At 37.5% G+C, this 12,240-nt stretch overlaps 1 protein-coding gene across 2 annotated transcripts in view; it reads right to left on the bottom strand.

The window, feature by feature from the left end:
- The window catches only part of pum3 (pumilio RNA-binding family member 3), a 51,591-nt gene that overhangs the window by 17,043 nt on the left and 22,308 nt on the right, over positions 1–12,240 (bottom strand). For both annotated transcript variants that reach the window (XM_080188705.1, XM_080188706.1), the window contains exons 8-14: positions 10,829–11,003; positions 9,298–9,401; positions 5,963–6,041; positions 3,957–4,055; positions 3,086–3,139; positions 1,827–1,907; positions 625–767 (exon numbers count right to left, since the gene is read on the bottom strand). In XM_080188705.1, the coding sequence (XP_080044831.1) occupies positions 625–767; positions 1,827–1,907; positions 3,086–3,139; positions 3,957–4,055; positions 5,963–6,041; positions 9,298–9,401; positions 10,829–11,003 (735 nt within the window). The remainder of the gene's footprint in view (positions 1–624; positions 768–1,826; positions 1,908–3,085; positions 3,140–3,956; positions 4,056–5,962; positions 6,042–9,297; positions 9,402–10,828; positions 11,004–12,240) is intronic.

Raw genomic sequence — 12,240 nt, 5'->3', positions numbered from 1 at the left:
ATCATTTATTGCCAATCTTTAATTGCCGCTGAGAAAATGGTAGTGAGCTCCCTTCTTGAACTGCTGCATCAGGGAGGCGGTGGCATAGTGGTATCGTCACCAGACTAGTAATCCAAAGAACAAGGGTAACGCTCTGGGCACAAGGGTTCGAATCCCACCATGGCAGATGGTGAAATTTGAATTCAACAAAAATCTGGAATTAAAATCATTGTCTATTGTTGTGAAAACCCATCTGGTTCACTCATGTCCTTTAGGGAAGGTACCTGGTCTGGCCTACACGTGACTCCAGATTCACAGCAATGTGGTTGACTCTCAAATGGAGGGCAATTAGTGATGGGGCAATGCATGCTGGCCCAGCCAGCGATGCCCACATCAAATAATTTTTAAAAATCTCATATGTTGGTCTAATTCCTTCTTGAAACCAACCAAGATTTCCTGTTCCACCAATCACTCCTTTGTTAACTATTGTAAGATGAAGGTTTGCTATACACACTCTTCTTTGTTCATTGATCTATATTATCTAATGTTGTCAATGAAATCAACACAGCAGTTTAAATTTTTAAGACCAAAAGACTTAATGCGTGAATACAACTACCGCCACAACATATAGTGAAGCATTCTGACCTGTAAGCATTGCCATCGCCTTGTTGCAGGAGTTTAATAATTTCTGGTACACTATGTGCTGGATCCCTTGGACTTAACAAATACACCAAAACTTTCTTGCCATATTTATTGTTGATCAAGTTAGGTAAGGCACTGATGATCTCCTGTAATTAGAATGTTTCAAGATACCAAATGTAAATCAAATTTTTAAATAGCCAACAAAAAGTAGTCAGTAATTTTATTTCTCAGTTAATTCACTTCTTATGCTTAGCCTAACCTCCGTGTCATTTCAAACTTTCCTTCCATACTTCACATCTCTTGAAGATGGCAACTTTTGCCTTGATTTGATTTAACTAGTGTCATGGGAGACCAGTGCTTCCAACTCAGCTGCGCTTTGTGGAATTGTGTCTCAAACAACTAAGTTCAGAGGCGCAGCCAAACCTGGACAATTATTTTCAGTGGCTGCATATCAATTCAACTGTCTTTAGCAATACTTGGGATGGGATGGGAATGGAATCGTGGATACCAAGGCTCTATTACTAAAACATTTTCCAATTGAAACGCTGCACGCTGGAAAGCTATGAAGTGTGATATTACTGTCACTCACTAAAGGATAGTAACTTGAACAAGATACTCAAAGGTTGCCAGGCTTCATTAGCATATGCCCCAGCACAAATTACCATCCTTGGGAGTAAGAGGTGGAGGAAGAAAAGGAGGAGAGGTAAGAGAGTCAGTGTTGAGTTGCCTTGTGCAGAGAGAAAGTTAATGCTAGAGCTGCTCATAGAATTAATTTTACAGTTTAAAATGCCTAGATCTCTCAATAAAAAGACTCACTTTTGTTAACTTTTGTCAAATCAAATTTATCTTAACCTGTGCAACGTTTTAGAAATATCAGACACAGTAAACTTTTGTTGCTTAGCAGCAGGGGACACTGACTTACTTTTTGACTAAATTTTCAACATTACCCTTTCCAAATAACCAGGAAAAAATAGTGTGTCCGGTCTATGAGCTTCAAACATTTACTTACATGCCATGATTTACTTGTCATAATTAATATTTCCACATCACCTAGTAGGAAAGAATTTTACTAGAAAATTTCCAGGTCAGCAAGCAAACTGACAATAAAAATCACATTTATATTTGTTCAAAAAACTTTTGAAACCAACACTTAGACTAAATCTGACTCCTTTTCCAAGAAATATAGGGAACATTTGAATACTTACTGACAGAATTATCTGTTTTACGAGTTTTGTGTCATCTATACAGTCAAAAGCAGCCAAGAGAACCAAATGGGAAAATTCACCCTGCAAAACAAGTTGTGTAAACTACATGAGTCAGTGTTTCAAGGTTCTTTAATAATACTCTCCAAAATCAACTACACAAATGCTGCTCTTTGCGACATCTGGAGTTAAGCTAAGGACACATGTAACATGCAATCTCTTCTCAAACAATCCCTTTTCTTAAGTCACTATTAAGTCTCAGTTCTTTAAATTAATTTTTATAAGAAAATAAATGTGATTGTTCCTTTATGGTTAGTCATAAAATTAAAGCTGATGAGTGTAAAAACTGTGCTGTGCCATAAAAATGCTGGATGGTACAAAATGTGCTGTACCGATTTGCCTCATCATTGAGGGAAAGAGCATGCAATCTACCACTAGCATGTAACATTGCAAGATACCAATCTTCATTAGAGGCTATCACTGTCCCTCCTCATGGGTAGGGCCACATCAACATAAGCTGCTCCTGCTCCCAGTTCCAGTAAGCTGTTGTGTGAATCAGTAATGACAGGTATCAGAAAAAAAATTTTAAAAAAGAAAACGGAATTTTCCAGCCCATTACTTGGGGGAAGATGGTGGCGTAATAATAATGCCACTGGACTATTAATCCAGACCAAACGTAATGCTCTGGAGACATTGGTTCAATTCCCATCACTGCAACTGGTGGAATTTAAATTCAATTAATACAATCTCGAATTGAAAGCTCACTTCAGCAACAGTGACCATTAAACTATCGTTGATTATCAAAAAACCCATTTGGTTTAAAGTTATAGGGAGGAAATCACTTATCCTTACCCTGTCTAGCCTACACATGATTCCAGATTTTCAGCAATACAGTTGCCTCTGCCCTCTTAAGCGGCCTAGCAAGCCACTCAATTCAAGAGCAATTGGGGATGGACAAGAAATGCTGGCCTTGCTATAGATGCCCCCATCCCATGAAGCAACAAATCTGGTTAACGATCATTCACTCCGTAACAGAAATTATTTTCCAGGAAGCGTATGATTTTATTCCACAGGGTAATTTTAAATCACGTAACATGAGATGCAAAGTATGAATAAACTGTGCTAAATACACTCCACTTTTTAAAATTGGCTATTTACTATATTCTCCACCTCTCTATCTCAATCAAAATAATCTGATTACATTTCCAAAAGGACTTTCAAACTTCTAGCATACAAAAAAAAACTGCAGATCCATATCTTACAGTAGCAATTTTCTCTATGTAGGTCTTCATTGTTTTCACAATAACTTTTCTGTCCTAGGAAGAAACAAAATTTTTAATGATAAAGAGTTGTACCTGAACTTGTTCTAACAAGAACTGATGAATACACCAAGCTGTTTAAAAACTGAGTCAGAGAAAAAACAACTTGATTAACTGGTCAGTGTAATCCAATAATTTGTTCCTTTCAGGACTTCAAAGTAGCTTTATTATAATTAGATTCCTTCCCTCCTCCCCATCCTCTACTGAAACTGAACTGTGGATGCCAGTTGCCCTCTAGTGACTCCAAGTAGCTAATCATCATGCCTAAGCTACAGTACCTTGGCAGACTATTCATCAGTTATCATCTGACATTTGCATATTGCAGCTCCACAGGCATCACTGTGTAGTGATCAGAACCATCCCTTTCATAATTCAAGGGAACGTGAGGTTACTTGTCGTGACACCAACAATACTCCACTCTTATACTGCCTATCAATCATTTCAGCAAAAAGTATGAACCAAAGTGGAAATCTTACTGGCCTAAATAAGGCAGCAAGTAGCTCTGCCTTCAGGGAAGTTCTCAATCTCTTCAGATTATTACTGAATCAGATGTTGAAAATAATAATACAGCAGTCTAAATGTTACAAAGTACAGCAAATTTCAAATATTAGGTTTGAAACATGCAGTCCTGAATATGAAAACAAATAGAGGAATTTAAGCTGGAGGTAACTAGCTTTTTTGAGTATCTGACCATTTGGTCAATCATCTGATTTATTATTTGTACTGGGTGCAGCCATGGAAAATACAGTGCATAACAAACATCAGATCAAAACAAAAAGCATAGCAAAAGGCACCCTGGTTCTCTTCTGCTTACTTTGGGGGTCCCGTGCCATAAACATTGCATGGTGACTCTGCTTCCATCATGTGTGTGTGCCATATAGATGACTGCTTCTCTCATTGTTTCAATCATTTCCTGAATTCAGAAAAGTACATTTCAAATAGACATCATAATCATTTACACTACGAAAATATATCATTAATCCTCGAGTCTGTATAATAGTATTACACACAATATACTTGGCGCAGTGAAGCAAACTAGATACTGGCAAAAGAAATAACTATACTGCATACATGGGGGTAAATTTGAAGGCTGTAATCTCATTTTATGGACCAAATGAACAGCAAAAACCAATTGAGATTCATTTGACGCATCAAGCAATCAAACTCCAAATTGCATTTTTTCTAGCCTGTTCATTTTATTGGAATAAGTTGCAGTGAATGCAATGTTCACAATAAAAAAAAAATTGAAATTAAACCAAAAAAAACATGCTCAGCAACTTTTGATGAAAGCTCACTGACCCAAAATGTTTCACTCCCAACAAATGGTGCCTGTCTTGCTGGGTATTTCCTGTTTTTATTTTAGATTTCCAACAGCTGCAGCATTTTGCTTGTATGCTGGTGATAATATGAATGCATTTTTAACATGCATCTGTTCAGAGTGTCTGCCTCTGCCTGCACCAGATAGTCAGAAAATTACTGCGCTAATAGCAGAATAAAACCACCGCCAAATTAACATGCAAGAATAAAGACATCCTTGAACAATTACATAACTTCAAGCTTCAGGTGACAGTTGTGAACCACACAAGCTTTGGTATCATTTGAATGAGTCAATGAAATCACTTCAAGGCACCCAATATGTTCCGGAATGGGTGCAGTTGCATCCTTCCACCATATTAAAATCAAAACAAACTCTAATAATTTGTATTTATTTTCCATCCATGTCTATTCCGTACAAAACCCTGTAACATTGATTGTCTACACTTCGATGCCTTGGAAAAGCAGCCAGCATAATCAAGTTCCACACACCCTGGACATTCACTCTTCCACCTTCTTTCATCAGGAAAGGGATACAAAAGTCTGAGGTCACGTACCAACCGACTCAAGAACAGTTTCTACCCTGCTGTCATTAGACTTGAATGGACCTATCTCGCATTAACTTGATCTTTCTCTATAACCTAGCTATGACTGTAACACCGCATTTTGCACTTTCTCCTTTCCTTCTCCACGAAAGCTTTATCTGTATAGTGCGCAAGAAACAATACTTTTCATCGTGCATCAAGACATGTGACAATAATAAATCAAAGCAATATGCACGAGGATTTTCAAAGCAAGAGTTAAGATTTAATTATGATTAAATCACAATCACAACACTTCTTTTAAACAAAATACTTCATGCACAAAGTGCTTTACCACCTTAACTAAACAGAGGTCAGTTAACACGTTAAACTATATTTAAATTAATTTTGATTCTCAGCACTGCGTACATAGCAACTTACTCCAATTAAAGGAAAACAGGGGCATAAACATATCAACAAGGAGCGCATTTAAAGCAAATCCATTATTGGTTTAGTGAATTTATACAACACTTTCTACTTGCATGGAACTTTGAACATTGCAAGATGCTTCGCTTGATCACAGACAACTATTAAGCCATGAGTGATTATTCAAATTTAAATCAATGTTTACTTCATTGTTATTTTTAAATTAGCTGGGATTCTGGTCCCTAACAACCAAAGTGTAAGTAGCTGTTGTAGCTGATTAAAGGGAACAACGTGGGTAGCTTTCACTTGTAAAGTATCTGCCCAGCTGCACATTCAAAGAAGCTTGTTATTACGGCTGGTCCAACTCAATCTGAAATTGTACTTTAGTTTCAAAAAGATGAAGGATTAACTGAACAAATTTATGACAGCACAGAACGTAAGATTTAAATTTGCTAACTAGAAAATTCAAAGATTAATCTAAGTAGATTAAAATACAAATTGTGAACAATTATAATGAATGGCTATACATACAGAATCGCTTTTTAAAAAAATCAGTTACCGTTCTCATTTTATCAGAGCAATGTGTGAAGAAATCCAAAAATGCTTTGTGTACCAATGTGTGCTTTATTACTGCCTCTCTAGAGATGATCAAGGAAACAAAATGAATTAAACCACAGTTATACTATTAACTTTAATTGAAAATTGCATGCAAAGAATCATACAAAGAGCATAAACATCAGTAAGTTCTAAGTACATTTAAAGCAGCTCCCTGATTAACTCAAAATTTATACAACTTAAATTTCAACAGCAGCATTCACATAAAGTTCTTCAGCTGAGGGGCAAACTCAAGTAGGAAGAGCTGCTAAATGACAGGATTCAGCCAACAGTGAAATTGAAGAGGTAGGTTGTTTTCATTGGTGACTTCTAACAGTGAAGAGAAGTTTAACAAAGGGGTGCTCCAGAACATGGAAGCGTTAGAGGAAGGAGAGAAGTGACTGTCACCAGTGACAAAGCAGGAGTAAATACAAGAGGCAGATGACAAGAGCAGAAAACATGAGCAGCACTTTGGGTTGAGGGGTGGAAGGTAACAGAGTGAGACTGTTGAGTAACCTATAAAGGGGTCAATGAACATACGCATAGGACATTGCACATGATCAGAAAGAGGGTTAAATATATTTTTAGAAATACATCAGAGGCAAACACAGTGTTTCACGCAGAAGCAAATGTTGCAGCTGCTAGAAATCTGAAGTAACAAAATGTTAGAAATACTCAGCAAGTAAGGCAGCATCTGTGAAGAAAGGAATAAAGTTAATGACCTTATATCTCCAACATTATCCTGTTCTGATCAAACAGGTTTTAAGCAAATGCAGAGGCAAAGGTAAAAAATACAAAGAAGGCCTGCAATAGGGTGAAAGACAAGGACAGATTACATTTATTTATATAACATCATTAACACAAAAAAAATCCTAAGGCACTTAACAGAATCATTATATAAAATAGAATGACACTGAGCCACATAAGGAGATTTTAGAGCAGATGGCCAAAAGCTTGATGAAGGAAGTAGACTGTGAGAAGCATCTTAAAGGAGCAGAGGTGGAATGGTTGGAGAGGTAATTCCACAACTTACTGGCAGCTAAAGCACAGTGACCAATGGTGGAACAATTAAAATCAGGAATGTACAAGAGATCAGAATTAGATAAGCACAGATATGAGGGTTGAGAGGATTACAGGGATAAGGAGATCAGAGGCTATGGAGTGTTTTGAAATTAAAGCACTACTTAACTGCAAGTCAAGGTAGGTCAGTGAGCACAGGGTGTTGGATAATCAGGACTCAAGGCAAGTAAGGCCACAGGAGCCACTTTATTTAGGGAAGACATAGGGGTGGGGATAAAAATGCAGTGGAAGTCAATTCTCGAGTTAATAAATGGAGGAGTTGAGCCAAGGACAGGACGTGATTTTAGAGGTAGAAATAGGCAAAATAGATGATGGTTAAAGACAAGGGGGATCGTAATGGGATAACTAATATAACAAATTCACATGGGAACTGGTAAAACTGCAATCATTACCAATAGCTGCTGCCTCAAAAAAAAGGGGTGGGGAGGGAAAAACAGATCTAAACAGTTGGAACTCAATGTTTGAATACAAATGACTATAAAAGTGCTGAATTGAAAGATGATGTTTCTTCAACTTAACTAGAAAAAAAGTACAAGGGAGCAAGGGCAGAATCCTTTGATTTACCCCCTTCTGGAATGCAAGCTGGGCCTAAAGAGAGAGATGAATACCCAGATATTTCTATTATCTAGTAGGAAAGGATCCATATGTGATACTATTTGAAAGTTTAGTGAACTGAACTGAAAGTTTAGTGACCCTTTGACCTTGAAGGAGAAATCTAGGCATTATGGAAATGTAAAGCCAAGCACAGATATAATCTTTTCCATGTTGATCGATAGCATTACTGTACCCATTGATCACAAAAATAAAAATTTTGTAGCTCAGAGAGGAGTTACACGTAGAAAGGTATAAAAAGTGGTGAGTTATAACAGAATTAAGTTTAACTAAGGAAGTTTGAACTTAAATTCACTGTATTCTCGATTGATCTTGTTTCTGAGAATTAGGTTTGTCTGGTTTTGTAAATATTTTACCTTATTTGAAGGATTAAGCCAAATGAAATGTTACGTTTGTGCACATAGTCTTGCAAAATTGAATGAGCTCTCCTGCAGTTAGCTAAGCAAGCTGTATGAGTTGGAGTTTGGAAGAGTTTTGATCCCCTTATTGAAGGGGAGATATTATTTCATTGGAGGCAGTTCAGAGAAGGTTCACTAGGATGATCCCATCAGGAGGGATTATCTTATGAAGAAAGGTTAAACAGGTTGGGACTCGATTCATTTGAATCAAGAATGAAGTGATTTCATTGAAACATATAGGATTCTTAAGGGGCTTGAAAGGGTAAATGCTGAAAGGGTGTTTTCCCTCATGGGAGAGTCTCATGAGGAAAACATCAGAGGGCATTGTCTCAGAATAAAGGGGTGCCAATTTAACACTGAGATGAGGAGGAATTTTTCCTCTGAGGTTCTCTCTCTTTGGAGCTCCTTGCCACAGCTGTAGGGGCAGAGTCCTTGTGTATCTATTTGGGCCAGAGTTAGATAGATTCTTGATCAGTGAGGGAATCAAGGGTTACAGGGAAAGGGCAGAAAAGTAGACGTGAGGAATGAGGGTTCATCCATGATCCTATTGAATGGAGTAGGCTCAAGGGGCTCAATGGCTTACTCTTGTTCCTATTTCTTATGATTTTAAAAACACATATTTGACAGTTTAAATTAGGTGATTGGATTAGATAAAATTAGGAGGCACATGAGCTAATTAAAAAATAAAGTGATGAGTTAGTTGGCAAACAATTTATTTTACCCAAAGGGTGAATTAATTCTGGAATAGAATTATCTAATAATGTGTGGAGATGCCAGTGTTGGACTGGGTGGACAAGATGAGAGGCCACACGACACCAGGTTATAGTCCAGATTTATTTGAAATCACAAACTTTTGGAGCGCTGTTCCTTCGTCATGTGAATAATTTGTGAAGGCATTAGATAGAAATCAGCAAAATGTGATCAAAGCATACAGAATGGAATAATAAGTTATGGAAATTGATAGGTCAAGTATTTCCTTGGGTTACTCAATTGCTCCTTAATGGGGGTTAGTTTTTTTTTTACCCTTCACATCAGAGCTGACGGGATGGTTGATGTACAGGCTGCAACCATCGTGTACATCAGGTCATTGCACATACTGAATATGGAGATACTTTTTGTTTAGCAATACCCTTGAGACAGATCACTTGTTTCACTGGAATCAAAACAATAACAATGTAATAACTGATAAAATCATTAATGGTTTTCTTACTTCTGTACCATAGGACTGAGGATCTCTTTCATTTCTCCCATTATACCCTCTCGTTTATTGGGATTGGACTCGAGAACCTTGTCCAATGTTGGACAAAATACAGACTAGAAAACAAAAAAAAACAATTCATTCCAAATACTGACCAAAAGAAAAGCTTTTATAAACCTGTTTTAAAATAATGTTATATAGAAACTTTGTTCCTTTTTGTTTCTGCAGGGAACAATATGGCCTCCTATTCTACTGGGGAGGCACTGAATAATGTAATTAACTCAATGTGTGACATACCAAGTCACAACAGTCTATGCACTGTTGCTGTAAAGCACCAAGTCATTTCTTTCATAGAACATAGTGCAAGTCTAGATTATAATTACAATATTTTCTTGCATAAGTCATTTCAAATGATTTCACACGCAAAATTAAAACTGCAAAATTAGAACACATATGTGTTGCTCTATCGGACTTCTTGTTGATTGTTAATTGAAGTGTAATGCCTTGTATGGAATCTGTAGATAACACTGCATGAAGATCTGCTCATCATTTTGAAAAAAATATAATCAGCATTGGAGAGGCTGCAGAGAACGTTAACAAAGATATACCAGAATTGAGTTTGTGATTATTTTAGGAAAAGATTGACAGACTGGATCTCTTTATTGCAAAAAGGAGGCTGAGTGATCTAATAAAGGTCTTCAAAATTATGAAAGAGTTTGATAGAGTGGACACAGAAAACATTTTCTGTTATGGCAAAGAACATAAGTAGGAGCCATTGATACAAGATAATCATAAAAAATCCAACTTGTTCACCCAAAGTAGGAAGAATGTGGAACTCACTATCACAGGGTATCACTGAAGACAATAGCGCAGGTGCAATTAAGGGGAAACCAGATAAGCATTTAAGGGAAAAGGGAACAGATGATTACAGTGGTAGATTTAGATGAAAAAGATGGGTCCAAGCTTCACTGAAGTACAAACTTCCAATGCCATATATCCTCTGTAATCTTATGTACAAAGAAGGAACTTTTTTTTTCAAATTGGAGTCTAATCTATTTTACTTGGTATGAGGTTAACAGCATGGTTAACTGGCACAGTTAGAAATACAGATCCATAACCACAGATCTGTACTGTCCTGCAACTGCCTGAGTATGGCAATCAAAAATTAAAAATGGATCAGGTCAAGCTTGTGACCTTCATTCGGCTTAATCTTTCCAATGAGGGTTCTAGCTACAAAGTGGGCAGTAAACAGTGAAACAGAAGGAAATTCAATGACAATATTTGAAACCAAGCTTGGTCAGGGCAAATGGCACAACTGGTTAAAAATTAGAATAAGGTAATAAGTAAAAAAAAAAGAGAAAGAGAGCACAAAGACACTAAAAAATTTGTTAAAATAGCTTGTGTGATTTGATTTTATGCATAAACTACTCCTCACGCCATTTGTTCCAGTAACAGTATGGAAGCCAATGAGTTAAAATTGACAAAGGTATGGACAATTGAGTTTGAGTTTTTCTGGACTCTCAAATAACAGTTAGAAAATTACCTTGCAAATCATAAACGTGTTTCCATAAAGTTCTTCTGTTAGCATTGTCCTCTGCTCCAATATTGCTTTGTCATTGTATGCATATTCCACAATTGCTGATGCCTCTGAATGTCGCAACAGTTTTTTAACTCCACCTTTAAAGCTCTTGATTACTTCTGCGACTTGTTGCTTGTTTCTAGCAAAATAAACATTAATTTGTGCAGCAAGTGAGGATTTTTTTTAAACACTTAAATAATTTAATTACTGCTGAAAATTAAAGTTAACATAGTAAAAATTAACATTTGGCAGGGAAACTCTCAAGATGTTGTTGAAATCCACCATGGGAAATCAACAATTATACTTCTTTATCTGACTGTGCTCAAGAACTTTGTTAAATATTTTTTGCAAGGATAGATGCTACTTGCAGATTACTTCCAGTTGACCCAAGGCTTCACATGCCTTGGCACATGATTGCTATGGTGCAAGAGCGGGAAATCACTGCGGATTCCTCTCACACTCTGGATTTACCATAAGGAGTGAAGGAATTGCTCTAGGAGGGAGAAGGAGGACTCCAGTATCCAAAAAGCTCCCGTAAGACCAGGTTCATCCTATATTGTACACCCCCTCTATGATTCCATCCATTTGCTGAATCTTTACTATGCTGTGAATGCATATGCAATCAAAGTTATGATGCAGTAGTATTCACTCCCTTCTCGATTGGGGTTACTGTGTTCACACAACATTTTCCAGCCATGGTCCTTAAGAGTACATCTCCTCGCACAAGTTACACAATTCTCTTGTTGCTCCTCATAACCCTATGCCACCGAGGTCCGAAATCCTTTCTTGATTCTATTCAGCAAAATCATAGAATCATAGAAACCCTACAAAACAGAAAGAGGCCATTCGGTCTGCACTGGCCACAATCCCACCCAGGCCCTACCCTCATACCCCTACATATTTATACACTAATCCCTTTAACCTATGCATCTCAGGACACAAGAGGGCAACTTTTTTAGCGTGGCCAATCAACCTAACCTGCACATCTTTGGACTGTGGGAGGAAACCGGAGCACCCAGAGGAAACACACACAGACACGAGGAGAATGTGCAAACTCCACATAGAGTGACCCAAGCCAGGAATCGAACCCAAGTCCCTGAAGCTGTGAAGCAGCAGTGCTAACCACTGTGCTACCATGCCACCCATGTTCATCTCCATAGTAAGTAGATTGGAAACCAAAGCAAAACATAGAATCTACTGCTACCAATTCTGTTTTGGGGAAGAGTTACGTAACTAGAAAAGCTATGGCAGTGATAAGAATCACAGAATCCCTACAGTGTAGGATGCCTTCGGCCCATCCAGTCTGTACTGACCACAATCCCACCCAGGCCCTATCCTTGTAATCCCACATATTTACTCTTCTAATCCCCGAAAAC

Source organism: Carcharhinus amblyrhynchos, chromosome 5, assembly GCF_965287045.1.
Source record: "Carcharhinus amblyrhynchos chromosome 5, sCarAmb.v2.hapA, whole genome shotgun sequence".
NCBI classification, from domain to species: Eukaryota; Metazoa; Chordata; class Chondrichthyes; order Carcharhiniformes; family Carcharhinidae; genus Carcharhinus; species Carcharhinus amblyrhynchos.
This window is presented reverse-complemented; position numbering and strand designations above follow the sequence as displayed.